The 16539-nt window shown below is 55.2% G+C and overlaps 2 protein-coding genes across 8 annotated transcripts in view; one reads left to right on the top strand and one right to left on the bottom strand.

The window, feature by feature from the left end:
- Window positions 1-16539, top strand: part of polg2 (polymerase (DNA directed), gamma 2, accessory subunit) — a 217192-nt gene that overhangs the window by 122079 nt on the left and 78574 nt on the right. The gene's annotated exons all lie outside the window — the stretch shown is intronic.
- Window positions 1-16539, bottom strand: part of LOC140395656 (platelet endothelial cell adhesion molecule-like) — a 128785-nt gene that overhangs the window by 47642 nt on the left and 64604 nt on the right. For 2 of the 4 annotated variants that reach the window (XM_072483684.1, XM_072483686.1), the window contains exon 9: window positions 6950-7231. The exons of the other annotated variants lie outside the window; for them this stretch is intronic. In XM_072483684.1, the coding sequence (XP_072339785.1) occupies window positions 6950-7231 (282 nt within the window). The remainder of the gene's footprint in view (window positions 1-6949; window positions 7232-16539) is intronic. 4 annotated transcript variants of the gene reach the window in all.

The raw sequence follows: 16539 nt of genomic DNA, 5'->3' as shown, positions 1-16539 counted from the left end.
CAAAATATGTCAATCCCCATAATAACAACCATCCCATCCGCCCACCAACCCCCAAACATCAGCCCGCATGTTTACATAAACAAATGACAAAAAGGAATCCGGGATTACCCAGAGTCACCCTTAATCTACACAGCCCCCCTTCTCCCCCCCCCCCCCCCCCCCCCAAACTAATGTTCGATGTTATCCAGTTCTTGAAAGTGCATAATAAAGAGCGCCCATGACTTGTAGAACCCCTCTGAGCTTCCCCTCAGTTAGAACTTAACCTTCTCAAGGGTCAAGTATTCCAACAGGTCCACCCGCCACGCCAGGGCACTGGGTGGAGAGGCTGCTCTCCATCCCAGCAGGATCCGCCTTCGGGCGATCAACAAGGCAAAGGCTACGATATCTGCCTCCGCATCCGTTTCCAACCCTGGCTGGTCCGACACCCTGAATATGGCCTCCTGGGGACCCGGGTCCAGTTTCACACGCACCACCTTGGAAATTGCCCTAAACACCTCCTTCCAGTACTCCTAACCTTTTTGGACACTAAGGGCAATTTATCATGGCCAATCCACGTAACCGGCATGTCTTTGGACTGTGGGAGGAAACCGGAGCACCCGGAGGAAACCCACGCAGACACGGGGAGAACGTGCAGACTGCACAGACAGTGACCCAGCAGGGAATCGAACCTGGGACGCTGGCGCTGTGACGCCATAGTGCTATCCACTTGTGCTACCGTGCTGCCCCCAGATTGGGCTTTACTTGGGTCCTGATTGCTCTCTGGTACATTGCTCAAGTTGGCCTTTTTTGTGCCTGATTCTGGACAGCAAGGGAGGGTTATTTAGTGAAGGAAGGGATTATCACTGAACCTGATGGATTCTCACTTGAGGTTGAACCAGAGATGAGGGGCGCGATTCTCCACTCCCGCGCCGAAGTGCTCACGCCGTCGTGAACGCCGTCGAGGTTCACGACGGCACGAAACGGCCCCGATCCCGACCGATTCAGGGCCCGAAAATGGGCTAGGATCGGGGCCGCGAGAACCCCGGGGGGGGGGGGGGGGGGGGCGTGCCACGAAGTCCGCGTCGTCACCGTGCGACACCCGAATGACGCGGTGCTGCATCATAAATTGCGCGATCCACGCACAGAGGACCCGGAGGAGAAGAGAGGAGATGGCTGAGCCCCGAAGAGCCGCACCGAGATTCCGGGACACAGACCTGGACACCCCTGGTGGATGAGGTGGAACGGAGAAGGGACACCCTCTGCCCAAGACGTGGGCATCACCAGCCATCCAGCGCGGTGAGGCGCGACTGGTGGGAGGTGGGCACCGCAGTCAGTGCTGTGGGGCAGGCCCCCCGGACGGGGGAGCAGTGCCGCAAGAAGCTGCACGACCTCACCCGGGCTGCCAGGGTAAGTGCCATGAGGGTGCCCCCAGGGCCCCCCCCCCCCCCGGCACGGGGGTGGGGTGGGGGGGGGTGTTGGGATTGTTGGGGGGGGATTGGGGCATCAGGGGCGGTTGTGAGTGTTGGGGGGGACTGGGGCATCAGGGGTGATGTTGGGGGGGTCAGGGAGGTTTGGGGGGGTCACGGTGCCCAACTATCTACTCGACCCACATGAGCCCCGGGACCCCCCTGGAGCGAAGCCATGGCATGCTGTCTCCTGAACCAGCAAGAATGTTGTCTATATCTGCATGCCCTGATGATACCCGCCTAATGGTGATGCTTTATCCAACCCCCCCCCCCCCCCCCCAGGACAAGACAGCGCACAACCAGCGGGAGCGCATGAGAACCGGAGGGGGTTCTCCGGTCCTGCACCCCCTAACTGTTCACGAGCAGAGGGCCCTGGGCCTCGCTGGGGGATCCGCCACCCGGGAGGTCGCGCCATACCAGGTCGGAGGCGCAGAAGCAAGTGAGAAAACCCTGCATGTCCTCCCCACCCCCAACCCGTCATCGCCCCCCCCCCACACTCTGGCCACTGCACCCCCGATCCACTCCCCCACCACACTGTGTACCCACCACCACCATACACCCGGGCCACCGTGTCTAACGAACCCCGAATCTTTTACGTTCCCCAGGAAGCAGCGCAACATCGCCCACCGCAACTGCACCCAGGGACGCACGCCAGAGGTTGGCAGTCGGTCGGACAGGAGGGCAGACCTCACAGTCTGGGACACGCTGTGTGGTGCCCGTGTACAGGAGTGACGGTGCAAGTGGCAGTATTCAGCAAATCCCACCCCCACAGTGCGTGAACCATGCGGCCACCAACGCGTCGCGTGCCCGCTGTCCGCGGCGGTGCCGTCGCGCAGCTTCCTGGATGTAACGAGCAGCCGGGCAGTGTCTGCGTCCTGCGCCCCTCCCCCCACCCTGATGCGCCCCATCATCTGCATCCTCCTCTTCCCCATCCCCCTCGTTTGCGTTGGCTCCGGTCCCGTTGGGTCCTCCCTCTGAGTACTCCACCAGGTCATCTCCCCTCTGCATGGCAATGTTGTGCAGCGCACAGCAGACCACAACCATGCGACCGACCCTGTCGGGTTGGTACTGCAGGCCCCCTCCTGATCGGTCCAGGCATCTGAAGCGCATCTTCAGCAGCCCGAAGCACCGCTCCACCACACCCCTGGTTGCTGCATGTGCCTCGTTGTATAGGCTCTCCGCATTGGTGTGAGGCCTCCGTATTGGCGTCAGCAGCCATGACCTCAATGGATAGCCCTTGTCGCCCAGCAACCAGCCCCTCAGCCGGGGGGGGGGGCATCCATCGAACATTGCGGGGATGAACGACTGTGCCAGAATGTAGGCGTCATGCACATTGCCGGGGTACTTTGCACACACGTGCATGATCTTCATGTGGGGGTCGCACACCACCTGAATGTTCATGGAGTATGCGCCCTTTCTGTTCATGAACACTTCCCTGCTGTCTGCAGGCGGGCACATGGGGATGTGCACACCATCGATGACACCCTGGACCATCGATATCCCGGACACCTTGGCGACTCCACGTGCCCGTGCGTCCTGCTGTACTCGGTCCTCAGGGAATTGAATGTACCTGTCCGCGATAGCGTACAAGGGGTCGGTGACGGCCCTGATGCACCTGTGGACCGATGCCTGTGATATCCCGGATAGGTCCCCGCTCGGCGCCTGGAAGGAACCGGTCGCATAAAGGTTTAGGGCCACCATCACCTTGACGGAGACTGGTATCGCGTGTCCTCTCATTCCACGTGGTGCGAGGTGTGCCACGAGGTGGCATATATGTGCGACCGTCTCCCTGCTGAACCGTAATCTCCTACATGTGATGTCCGTTCGGGCCTCGAACGACATTCTGTCACGGTACACCCTCGGCCTTGCTGGACGCCTGTGGCACCCTGGCACCACTATCAGTGGATCCTCTTGCTCCCCCCCAAGCACTTCCTCTGCATTCCTCGGCGTCTGGCGGTCAATGTTCCCCTCGGCATCCCCCTGTACATTCGGGTCCTGAGCGCCTGCGGCCTGCGCATCAACGACAGGCCACTCGCGGCCATCCCCTCTGCTGCACCGGCAACCGCTGCATCTGCAGCCACTGTGGGCTGTCCGACTCTACGCTGCTGGATGGCAAACTCCAGAGCTGCTGCTCCAACCACGGGAATGCTGGGGCAGCACGGTAGCATTGTGGATAGCACAATTGCTTCACAGCTCCAGGGTCCCAGGTTCGATTCCGGCTTGGGTCACTGTCTGTGCGGAGTCTGTACATCCTCCCCTTGTGTGCGTGGGTTTCCTCCGGGTGCTCCAGTTTCCTCCCACAGTCCAAAGATGTGCAGGTTAGGTGGATTGGCCATGATAAATTGCCCTTAGTGTCCAAAATTGCCCTTGGTGTTGGGTGGGGTTACTGGGTTATGGGGATAAGGTGGAGGTGTTGACCTTGGGTAGGGTGCTCTTTCCAAGAGCCGGTGCAGACTCGATGGGCCGAAGGGCCTCCTTCTGCACTGTTAATTCTATGAACCACGGCAGTGAACATCGCTGTCTGGTTGGCATACATGGTGACCTGCAGGAGGGTGATGGGGGGCAGAGAAATGACATGTTACACGGAGGTTCTTCCACACCTCGTCAGCCGGTGTGCATGGGATACCTGTGTGCCCCGGTGGCCTGGTCGCACTGCCGATACGCAGCCAGCCTAACACCTGGTCACTGTCTGCGCCCAACGGTCAGTTCACACCGTATTGCTCACCAGTGTGCCACTCGCCTGTGCCCATCAGCCACACGCACCCTGCAGCCGTGTCCTCGTCACCGTCCTGCCATATCAGGGCGGCTGACATGTGGCACCCGCGGATGGACGACACCCTCCACACTCTCCCTCACCCCCCTCCCACCTGCACGCCGCTCCCTCATCCCCCCCTCCCACCTGCACCCTCTTCCACATCCCCCTCCCACCTGCACACTCTTCTACCCCCCCTCCCACCTGCACACTCTCCCACACCCCCCCCAACCTGCACACTCTCCCACCGCCCCCCTCTCCCACCTGCACCCTCTCCCACACACCCCCCTCCCACCTGCACGCCGCTCCCTCATCCCCCCTCCCACCTGCACCCTCTCCCCCACCCCCCCTCCCACCTGCACACTCTCCTACCCCCCTCCCACCTGCACACTCTCCCGCACCCCCTCCCCCACCTGCACACTCTCCCACCGCCCCCTCTCCCACCTGCACCCTCTCCCACACCCCCCCCTCCCACCTGCACCCTCTCCCACACCCCCCCCTCCCACCTGCACACTCTCCCACCGCCCCCCCCTTCCACCTGCACCCTCTCCCACACCCCCCTCCCACCTGCACCCTCTCCCACACCCCCCCTCCCTCCTGCACACTCTCCCACCGCCCCCCTCTCCCACCTGCACCCTCTCCCACACACCCCCTCCCACCTGCACGCCGCTCCCTCATCCCCCCCTCCCACCTGCACGCCGCTCCCTCATCCCCCCCTCCCACCTGCACCCTCTCCCACACCCCCCCTCCCACCTGCACACTCTCCTACCCCCCTCCCACCTGCACACTCTCCCGCACCCCCTCCCCCACCTGCACACTCTCCCACCGCCCCCCTCTCCCACCTGCACACTCTCCCACCGCCCCCCCCTTCCACCTGCACCCTCTCCCACACCCCCCCTCCCACCTGCACCCTCTCCCACACCCCCCCTCCCTCCTGCACACTCTCCCACCGCCCCCCTCTCCCACCTGCACCCTCTCCCACACACCCCCCTCCCACCTGCACGCCGCTCCCTCATCCCCCCCTCCCACCTGCACCCTCTCCCACACCCCCCCTCCCACCTGCACACTCTCCTACCCCCCTCCCACCTGCACACTCTCCCGCACCCCCTCCCCCACCTGCACACTCTCCCACCGCCCCCCTCTCCCACCTGCACCCTCTCCCACACACCCCCCTCCCACCTGCACACTCTCCACACCCCCCCTCCCACCTTCACCCTCTCCCACACCTCCCCCTCCCTCCCACCTGCTCACTCTCCCACCCCCCCCTCCCACCTGCACACTCTCCCACCGCCCCCCCTCTTCCACCTGCACACTCTCCCACACCCCCCCTCCCACCTTCACCCTCTCCCACACCTCCCTCCCTCCCACCTGCTCACTCTCCCACACCCCCCCCATCCCACCTGCACACTCTCCCACCGCCCCCCTCTCCCACCTGCACCCTCTCCCACACCCCCCCTCCCACCAGCACACTCTCCCACCGCCCCCCCTTCCACCTGCACCCTCTCCCACACCACCCCCTCCCACCAGCACACTCTCCCACCGCCCCCCCCCCCTTCCACCTGCACCCTCTCCCACACACCCCCTTCCACTTGCACCCTCTCCCACCCCCCCCCTTCCACCTTCACCCTCCCCACACCTCCCCCTCCCTCCCACCTGCTCACTCTCCCACCCCCCCCCCCCCCCCACCCCTTTGGCCACAGCCTTCTCGGGTAAGCCGACCCGGTCTCCGGGCGCTGCGCAACAGTCCGCTCACCTCCTCCCTGCTCAGCGTCAGCCAGCACGACTGGCTGACGACTTTAAAAAGCAGGTGTGAACGGCGACGACGATTCTCCCAACCGGCGCGGGAGCGGAGAATCACGCCCGAGGTTTTCCATATAGGCCACTGAGTAGACAGGCTCTTGAACACTGGTTGATTCCTGTACTCTCTAGACCGATAACACTGAGGCCAGTGATAACTTTACCATCACTGCTTCATTTAAGACACCTAATTCAATACTTAGTAGGAATTAAACCTTGGACGTTCCTGGTGTGTATACTCAGTACTACTGTGATACAAGTTGTTTGAATAAGGGAGTTCGCACGGAAAGAAAGAAATTGCAGATCACAAGCTTATTAATCACACTAGATGCGAACTTTTAAAAAATTGGTAGTATCGAGATAAATTGATGTTGAACCACTGCTGTTACCAATGAGTAACATTCTTGCCTCTGAGTCAAAGGCTTGTGGGTTTGGGATACATAACAGACACTTGAACAAAATCACGTAGGGAGTGCTACACTGCCAGAGGTGTTATCTTTTGGATATGTTAAACTGAAGTCTTATCTGTCCCCTTGGGTAGTATTTCTAGAAAGTGTATAGGATTCAGTGCTCCAGTCAATATTTATTACTCAGCCCTCACATTGCTGTCAATGCAACCGTACTATTTTAAAATTGACCACGAGATTCAAACATCCTGCTAACATTGATAGTCTGAAGTCATGCATGAAGAGTGGCTGTGGGCGAGGTGGTTTGGAGGCACCCGCACTCACAAGACCAGATTTAAATGTGTCAGGATGGTCAACACAGAAGAGAAACCTGAAGGAGAAAATCATTACAACTTAACATTGACAGAGAAATCAAAATGTTATTACTTCTCTTATGAATTAGGAAAACTGAAAATAGATGAATATTGTATAATGAACAAAGCTTTCTGATAAAACCCCACTGATACCTGTAATTAAGAAGGCAAGGAGTGCATTTCGCATATACATACTTAAAATATGAAGTGATATTCCTTTACTGCGTCGTGAAGAAATTTGATTTTCAGCTTTGCATCTGTACTCTCCAGAATGTTCCATTGTCTCTATCGTTATGTTAAAAACTGCTGGTATTGCCTGCGTTGTAGAGACTGATTGAAGACTTGATTGATTTCGATACAGTGTGTAAGTGATTGGTGGAGTTCCTGTGCTTGCTATGCAGTGCAATGTCATAGTTTCTCCTAACTTCACCTCGGTAGAATTCAACAGAGGATAAAGCAATGGTGTGGATACAGGAACTGAAATGAAAAGAAGCGCTGATATGATATAGAGTAAATATGGTTCTGTTAACTAGCAAAATAAATCCAAACTTTAGTCGCAGCTTTATCACCTGATAAACGAGCAAGGACCAATATTTCAATATTGCTGGCTAGTGGTAAAATACAAGAGGTTGTTAAAATGTGGTTACGATCTTAGAGTCAGAGTTTTACAACACACTAGGAGGCCCTTTGGCCTATCTTCTCTGTGCTGGCCATCAAACGCTTATCTATTCTAATCCCATATTCTGTAGCCTTGTATGCTATAAGAAATCATGATACAATACTAACTGATGGTGTGAAGTTACCGAAGGAAAATAGTTTTACAAACTTGCATCTCTCTTGTGGCATTGCTTGCACTAAGTTACTAGATGTATGCTTTTATAAGGACATTGTCTAAAATGGAGATGATGTATGTTCCTTTAAGACTACAAGGATTCTGGTATTGTGTTCTGTACGGCACAACTTTGCTCTGCATCATGGAAGCTCTGGAGAAAGAATTGTTGAGGGCAGCCAAAAACAGTATGAAAGAGTGTGAAGAAAGTATAGATCAGGACGCAATTCTTTCTGCAACAGCCATTCAGCAGGCAATCCACAGGAGAAGCCTCCCTTAAGTTGACAGTGTGTATACCATATTGACAATACTGTCTACCTCTTCCCATTTCTGTCAGAAATATTTCTTCATCTAGTCTTTAAATTGTCCTGGAAGACCTGAAAAGTCATATTTTCTCAATTGAAATATGCTCAATAAACCTTGAAGGAACACTTTCTGCACACATGAGGTGAGCAGAATAAGACCTTTAATCTATGGTACATGTACTGTGTGTCAGTGCTGTGGTGTTGGTGTTTATGGTGCTTTCCTTTGGTGAGTGTGTGGCCCCTGTCCTGTTAAACCTAATCTGATGCTTCCAGAAAGTGCTGTCTGGGAGAGGCTAAGGATCTTGAAGCCACTGGCTGATGTGCATTTGGGATTTAGGTTAATCGCTACCTCCTGGGAGTGAAATCCTGAGATGCTTTGGCATTTTTCATCATTGTGTCAGTGGCATTGGCATTTTGAGTTTCCTTAAATGAAGCCGCTATTGATGTCAAGGGGGAAGCTGGTCAGGTTCCCATTGTGGGAGATGGTGCCATCAGTCCCCTTTCCATGGCCGCTGAGCACTGAGAGCAGAGCTAGTTACAATGTCACCAGCAAAATGGTCTAGCCACGTCTCATGACACCACCTGGTTTCTTCAGCTTCTCAAAGCTGCATGAGGTAGCCTGAATCCTCATTTCATAGATAAGTGTCCTCATAGTAATCTGTGCACCTGAAGAATCTCCAACACGGGATTGATTAAAGGTCAAACATGGGAGTTATGCTGCACATCTCCCTGACATTTCTATATCCCTCTGAAGGAAGGCATGCAAAATGAGCAGATAAGTTTGCACATTGATAACAATCTGCAGCATTCTGCTCGGCAGATCTTCGGTGCCTGTACCATCAGACAACATTCAGAATTCATCTTACATTTTGAAAGCCTGATCTCTGGGTTCATCAAATGAGTTACACCATGAGTTGTAATAAAGCCTCAGTTGCATTCAACTCTCGTCTTTGTGTAATTGATCGTGCATCAATTTATTACACTAAAGTTTTCAGAGGATGGACCTCCGCATCAAGCCGGATCGCCTGCAGCTGGATCCGCAATCAGGCAATGCCAAAAATGACTTTGAACATTGGCTAGCCTGTTTCGAAGCTTACATCAGGTCTGCACCAGACCCAATTTCAGAAGCTCAGAAGATTCAGATCCTCTACTCGCGGCTGAGCTCCAACGTCTTTCCGCTTATCCAGGACGCGCCGAACTACGACGAAGTCCTGGTGCTACTGAAAGAAAACTACGCTCAGTGGACTAACACGCTTTACGCCAGACACATCCTCTCCACGCGCAGTCAACTCCCTGATGAGTCAGTAGAAGACTTCTGGCGTGCTCTAATTCCCCGAGTCAGAGACTGTGACTTTCAAGCCGTCACGGCCACGGATCATCCGAACTTGCCATAGAGGGACGCTTTTGTTACGGGGATAGGGTCAGATTACATCCACAAATGCCTTTTAGAAGGGGCCACGCTCAACCTCGCGGCAACCAAAAAGCTTGCACTCTCGCTGACGGTCGCCTCGCACAACATCCAGGCCTACACCTCCGGCCGCGCGGCCCACCCCTCCTACGCATCGTGGACTCCGCAGACGGCCGCCCCATCGGGGACCCCACTCAGCCAACCCCACGCCTGTGCCGCGCAGCAGCCAACCAACTCCAGGGGCCCCGAATGTTACTTCTGTGGGCAGCCAAAACACCCCCAGCAACGCTACCTGACCCGGAGCGCCCTTTGCAAGGCCTGCGGCAAGAAGGGGCACTCTGCGGCGGTGTGCCAGGCCCGTTCAGTCGCAGCTATTGTTCCGACCCCCCCCATGTGCGGCCAGTGGGCGCCACCATCTTCCCCTCCTCGGACCACGTGCGGCCCGTGGGCGCCGGCATCTTGTTCAACCCCCACGATGTGTGGCCCGTGGGCGCCGCCATCTTGTCCTCCCCAGGAACATCAAGCGCCGCCATCTTGTCTCCCCACGGCACGTGCAGCCCGTGGGCGCCGCCATCTTACCAGGACCCATGCCCCCCCAAGCACCCCATCGTCTGCCACCATTGACGATCAGCCGCGTCTCGCCTCAGTCACGATTGACCAGTCTCGCCCACACAACCTAGCAACCGCCTCTACAAACGTGAAAATCGATGGGCACGAGATGTCCTGCCTGCTGGACTCCGGGAGCACCGAGAGCTTCATTCATCCCGATACAGTAAGGTGCTGCTCCCCCGCGGTACACCAATCAGAGAATCTCCCTGGCCTCCGGGTCCCATTCCGTGGCGATCCGGGGGTACTGCATAGCCACTCTCACTGTCCAGGGTGTGGAGTTTACCGGCTTCTGCCTCTACTTCCTCCCCGACCTCTGCGCTGTCTTACTACTCGGCCTGGACTTCCAGTGCAACCTCCAGAGCCTAACATTGAAATTCGGCGGGCCCCTACCACCCCTTACTGTCTGCGGCTTCGCGACCCTAATGGTCGACCCACCTTCCCTATTTGCAAATTTAACCCCAGATTGCAAACCCGTCGCCACCAGGAGCAGACGGTACAGCGCCCAGGACAGGACCTTCATCAGGTCCGAAGTCCAGCGACTGCTTAGGGAAGGCATCATCGAGGCCAGCAACAGCCCCTGGAGAGCCCAAGTGGTAGTGGTGAAAACTGGGGAGAAACACAGAATAGTCGTGGACTACAGCCAGACCATCAATAGGTACACGCAGCTCGACGCGTACCCCCTCCCACGCATATCTGATATGGTCAATCAGATTGCACAGTACCGGGTCTTCTCAACTGTGGACCTTAAATCCGTCTACCACCAGCTCCCCATCCGTAAGGCGGACCGTCCATACACTGCCTTCGAGGCAAATGGCCGTCTTTACCACTTTCTCAGGGTTCCTTTCGGCGTCACCAACAGGGTCTCGGTTTTCCAACGGGAAATGGACCGAATGGTCGACCGGTATGGGCTGCGGGCCACTTTCCCGTACTTTAACAATGTCACCATCTGCGGCCACGATCAGCAGGACCATGACGGCAACCTTGCCAAATTTCTCCGCACCGCCACTCTCCTCAACTTCACTTACAACAAGGAGAAGTGTGTGTTCAGCACAACTGCTTAGCCATCCTCGGCTATGTGGTCCAGAACGGAGTTCCCCTCATGGAACTCCCCCTCCCCCACTGCCCCAAGGCCCTCAAACGTAGCTTGGGGTTCTTTTCTTACTACGTCCAGTGGGTCCCAAATTATGCGGACAAGGCCCGCCCACTCATCCAATCCACTCTTTTTCCCCTAACGGCCGAGGCACACCAGGCCTTCAACCGTATTAAGGCCGACATCGCCAAGGCCGCGATGCACGCCTTTGACGAGACGCTCCCCTTCCAAGTCGAGAGCGATGCATCTGACGTCTCTGTGGCCGCCACCCTCAACCAGGCAGGCAGGCCCATGGCATTCTTTTCACAAACCCTTCATGCCTCAGAAATTCGGCACTCCTCCATCGAAAAAGAGGCACAAGCGATCGTTGAAGCTGTGCGGCATTGGAGGCATTACCTGGCTGGCAGGAGATTCACTCTCCTCACTGACCAACGGTCAGTAGCTTTCATGTTTAACAACACACAGCGGGGCAAGATCAAAAACGATAAAATCTTGAGGTGGAGGATCAAGCTCTCCACCTACAACTACAAGATTTTGTATCGCCCCGGTAAGCTCAACGAGCCCCCCGATGCCTTATCCCGAGGTACATCTGCCAGCGCACTGGTGGACCGACTCTGGACTCTGCACGACAACCTTTGTCACCCGGGAGTCACACTTTATCAAGGCCTGCAATCTGCCCTACTCTGTCGAGGAAGTCAGGGCAATCACCAGAGACTGCCAGATCTGTGCGGAGTGCAAACCGCACTTCTACCAGCAGACCGTGCGCGCCTGGTGAAGACCTCCCGCCTCTTTGAACGCCTCAGCGTGGACTTCAAAGGGCCCCTCCCCTCCACCGACAGTAACACATACTTCCTCAGTGTGGTCGATGATTCCCCTTCGCCATCCCATGCCCTGAATTGATGTCTGCCACCGTCATCAAAGCCCTCAACAGCATCTTTGCTCTGTTCGACTTCCCCGCCTACGTCCACAGCGACAAGGGATCCTCATTCATGAGCGATGAGCTGCATCAGTTCCTGCTCAACAAGGGTATCGCCTCGAGCAGGACGACCAGCTATCACCCCCGGGGAAACGAGCAGGTGGAGAGGGAGAATGGGACGGTCTAGAGGGCCGTCCAGCTGGCCCTACGGTCCAGAAATCTCCTGGCTTCCAGCTGGCAGGAGGTCCTCCCCGATGCACTGCACTCCATTCGGTCGCTCCTATGCACTGCGACCAATGACACAGCCCATGAACGTCTCTTTGCCTTCCCCTGGATGTCCACCTCCGGGGTGTCGCTCCCGACTTGGCTTGCAGTTCCAGGACCCGTACTCCTCCGTAAGCACGTACGACTCCACAAGGCAGACCCGTTGGTTGAAAGGGTACAGCTACTCCACGCCAACCAGCGTACCCCGACGGCCGTCAAGAGACTGCCTCCCCCAGGGACCTGGCACCAGCTGGTTCCACACACACACACCCTCCCCTTCCCCGGCGCACCCCACCGCAGCCCCTGCCCCAGGACAATCCGTCCTCCCCCTGCCCACGCCCGAGGATGACGAGGATTTCAGCACGCTCCAGGAGTCAGCGAGGACCAGACCGACACCGGAATCGCCGCCACCAGTGCGGCGCTCTTACAGCAGATCAAGGCTCCGGACCGACTGAACCTGTAACTTGATCGGGACTTCATTCTTTCTCTGTAGTACAAACATGTACTTGTATATAGTTCTCCACCACCTCTGCCGGACTCAATTTTAACGGGGGGGTGAATGTGGTAGTCACCACTGATGTATATATTAGGTGATTTGCCCTGTAGTTCCCTGCCTGCTGGCTCCACCCAGTAGGCAGAGTATAAATATGTGTGCTCCCCATACAGCAGCCATTTCACCAGCTGCTGTAGGAGGCCACACGTCTCAGTGTAATAAAGCCTCAGTTGCATTCAACTCTCGTCTTTGTGTAATTGATCGTGCATCATTGTGGCCACTGATCACTGAGAACAGAACCAACAACAGCAGTGAAATGGTGAAGACACGCCCCACAGTTCAACCGGAAACTTCAGCCTGTCAAAGCTGGATATGATAGCTTGAATCCTCAGGTCTCACAAACCCTCAGGGTAAACAGTGCAATAAATTATCTCCAACTGGGGATATGGATTGAACATTGGGAGTTACGCTGCAGATCTCTCTGAAATTGCTATGCGCTCCCAAATAATACAAAACAAGCACCTAAGGTTGCACATTGGTGATTAATGAACCTGTTTTATGCAAGCTGCCATCTGCAGAATTCTACTTGGCCGGTCTTCGGTATCTGCACCATGGTCCAATGCTCAGAATGCATTTTTCTTCTTGAAAACTGGAGATCTGAGATCATCAACTGAGTTGCACCATGTGTTGGTTCCCCCTGATCAGTACATTGCTGTTTCTATGCTGCAGCCAGCTGCTTCTGCTCACTCGTGCTCTGTGTCTTACTCATTACACTCCCCTGTGAATTAAATTTCCCCAGGCGGATGTATCTGAGCTGGTGATTAAGGGGGCTAGATTAAGCGATACTTTACAATGTGAAGCCATGGCAGATCAAAGGGTTGAATTTTGTTACGCCATGCCAGTTACACCTTTGGGTTGAAATGGTGTTGGGGTGAGACGCCGACGGCAGGCTTTGGAGGAACTGGTTGTCTCATGGAGTTCTGTCCACTTAAGGATGGCGGGTGGGCTATGAATTTGGAGAGCCAATAGGAAACCTCCAGCACTGGCAGTGCCAGCGACTGAGGTGGGAAGGGAGGCAAGAGGGCCTCTAAGCCTAGTGGTCCTTCACAAAGGGGGAATATAACAAGGGCTAAAAGAGTTAGAGCTGTCGGACATGAGGGAATGCTCCTCCGCATTTAATGATCTGCTCCAATCCAATCCATAAAGGTTTAGGCATCTACAAGGAACAACATGAGTCTGAGGAGCTGTGAGATTACATCAAACAATCATAAATGAATGTCCAAATGAACCCAAACTCCAAGAATAGAGCACAATGCAAACCACAGTTCTCAAACGGAAAGCAAATCTGGCGAGATGGGCTGGAAGGGCTGAATGTAAGGCAGAGACCAGGGGCGAGATTCTCCGACCCCCCGCCGGGTCGTAGAATCGCCGAGGGCTGGCGTGAATCCCGCCCCCGCTGGTTGCCGAAGTCTCCGGCCCCCCCCCCCCCCCCGCCGCTAAAATGCCTGTCCCGCCGGTGTAGATTAAACCACCTACCTTACCGGCGGGACAAGGCGGCGCGGGCAGGCTCCGGGTTCCTGGGGGGGGCGCGAGGCAATCTGGCCCCGGGGGGTGCCCCCACGGTGGCCTGGCCCACGATCGGGGCCCACCGATCCACGGGCGGGCCTGTGCCGTGGGGCACTCTTTCCCTTCCGCCTTCGCCACGGTCTCCACCATGGCGGAGGCAGAAGAGACTCCCTCCAATGCGCATGCGCGGGAATGCAGTCAGCGGCCGCTAACGCTCCCGCGCATGCGCCGCCCAGAGATGTCATTTCCGCGCCAGCTGGCGGGGCACCAAAGGCCTTTTCCGCCAGCTGGCAGGGCGGAAATTCGTCCGGCGCCGACCTAGCCCCTTAAGGTTGGGGCTCGGCCCCCAAAGATGCGGAGCATTCCGCACCTTTGGGGCGGCGCGACGCCCGACTGATTTGCGCCATTTTGGGCGCCAGTCGGCGGACATCGCACCGTTTCCGGAGAATTTTGCCCCAGGTCCTGGCCTATTGTGGAAGCCATTGGGATTCACTAAAACGGGCAGAGGCTCTACCACAAACCAAATCATCATCAAAGGTATGGTTGTAACTGGGGTGGAGAACCCCTATGGTATGAATTTCAACACTACAGCCCTCACAGATCTAACACAGGGTAGGTGATAGTACCAGGTGAGACGAGACATGGGGGTAGCATGGTGGCACAGTGGTTAGCACTGCTGCCTCACGGCGCTGAGGTCCCAGGTTCAATCCCGGCTCTGGGTCACTGTCCGTGTGGAGTTTGCACATTCTCCCCCTGTTTGCGTGGGTTGCGCCCCACAATCTAAAGATACGCAGTGTAGGTGGATTGGCCACGCTAAATTGCCCCTTAATTGGAAAAAATGAGTTGGGCAGTCTAAATTTTTTTTAAAAGGTGAGACGAGACATAAATGCTGTAAATTGGTGGAACTGGGGGCTACCTAGTACTGGCTGGGAATGGGGTATAGATCCACTTGAATTTATTCCCCATCCACCTCCTGGGCCATTTCAAGGAATGTGATGGTCGACCCTGAGAAGCAGCGATAAAGAACTGATAACATAGCTGTGAATTTACAAGCAGGCAATGGTGGACTCATGCTGGTAGAAAACCTGCTAAGAGCACCTTTATTCTTATCCATGTTTTAAGTGATCACATCAGAGCGGATTCCTTATACAGGTAGACTTTGACTTTATGACATTCGAGTTACGACGAACGGCATTTAGAATGGGATTCTCTGTCGGCTGATGCCGGTGTCGGGAAACGCGTTTGGGCGGAGAATCGCGCGTGAGGCAAAAATCGTGGCTGGTGCTGGGTGCCCGACGGAATGCCATGCTCCCGTGCCTTTATTCTCCAAACTCCTAAAATTTAGAGTTTCTTGGCCCATAATAACGGCAGAAAAGAATAAATGTGGTGCAAGAGATGTTTTTTCTTCTAAGAAGCATAGGGCAATTGCTATGGAAACAAAAATGGAAATACTTAAGAGGTATGCAAAAGGTGAGACGCACACTGAGCTTTGGATATTCTCTGAAAGACTATCATGACCATCCTGAAAGACAAGCTAAGAATTCAGGAACATATTAAGGGTTTGGCTCCTATGCAATGCAATCAATGCGATAACTAAACAGCGTGTAGAACTTATTGCTCATGTTGACAAACTCTTCATAGTTTGGCTGGAGGACCAGAATCAACGCTGTGCTCCTGTGAGTTTCGGAATAACTCAGGTAAAGGCGGAGTCTCTATGATGATCATGAGGAGCAGCGGGGGAGAGTTTGAATGCTCTACATTTTAATGCAAATAGGAGGTGATTTATGCATTTTAAAGCCAAGGTCAATTTGCAGAACATCAAGGTCTCAGATGAAGCGGCAAATGCCGATGAGGAGGCAACTCAAGTTTATCCTGAGATGTTGGCTGACATCATTGTGCTCGGCAAGTTTTGATATTGACGGAACTGGACTATTTTGGGGGGAAGGTGCCTTGGAGAACCTACACTGGCAAAGAGGAGCAATCTATGCCAAGTTACAAAGCTGCTAAAGGTAGGCTCACTCTTCTGCTCAGTGGCATTGCTGTGGGTAACTAAACTTGGCCTGTGTACCATTCGGAAAACACCAAGGCTTTCAGGGGGTATTCCAATTGCAAGGCAAGAGTCAATTGGAATATCTTTGAGGAGTGGTTTAGCCAAGTGTCAGTAATTATTGCAGCAGAAATAATCTTCATTCAAAGCATTGTTACTTGACAATCCTTGGTCCAGGAACCAATACCCATTCATAACATGTGTTTCTTATGGGAAGATCGGTTCCGACTTATAATGTTTCGACTTAAGACACATTTT

Source organism: Scyliorhinus torazame, chromosome 18, assembly GCF_047496885.1.
Source record: "Scyliorhinus torazame isolate Kashiwa2021f chromosome 18, sScyTor2.1, whole genome shotgun sequence".
NCBI classification, from domain to species: domain Eukaryota; kingdom Metazoa; phylum Chordata; class Chondrichthyes; order Carcharhiniformes; family Scyliorhinidae; genus Scyliorhinus; species Scyliorhinus torazame.
The sequence above is the reverse complement of the archived record's forward strand: the minus strand, read 5'-3'. Positions and strand labels throughout refer to the sequence as shown.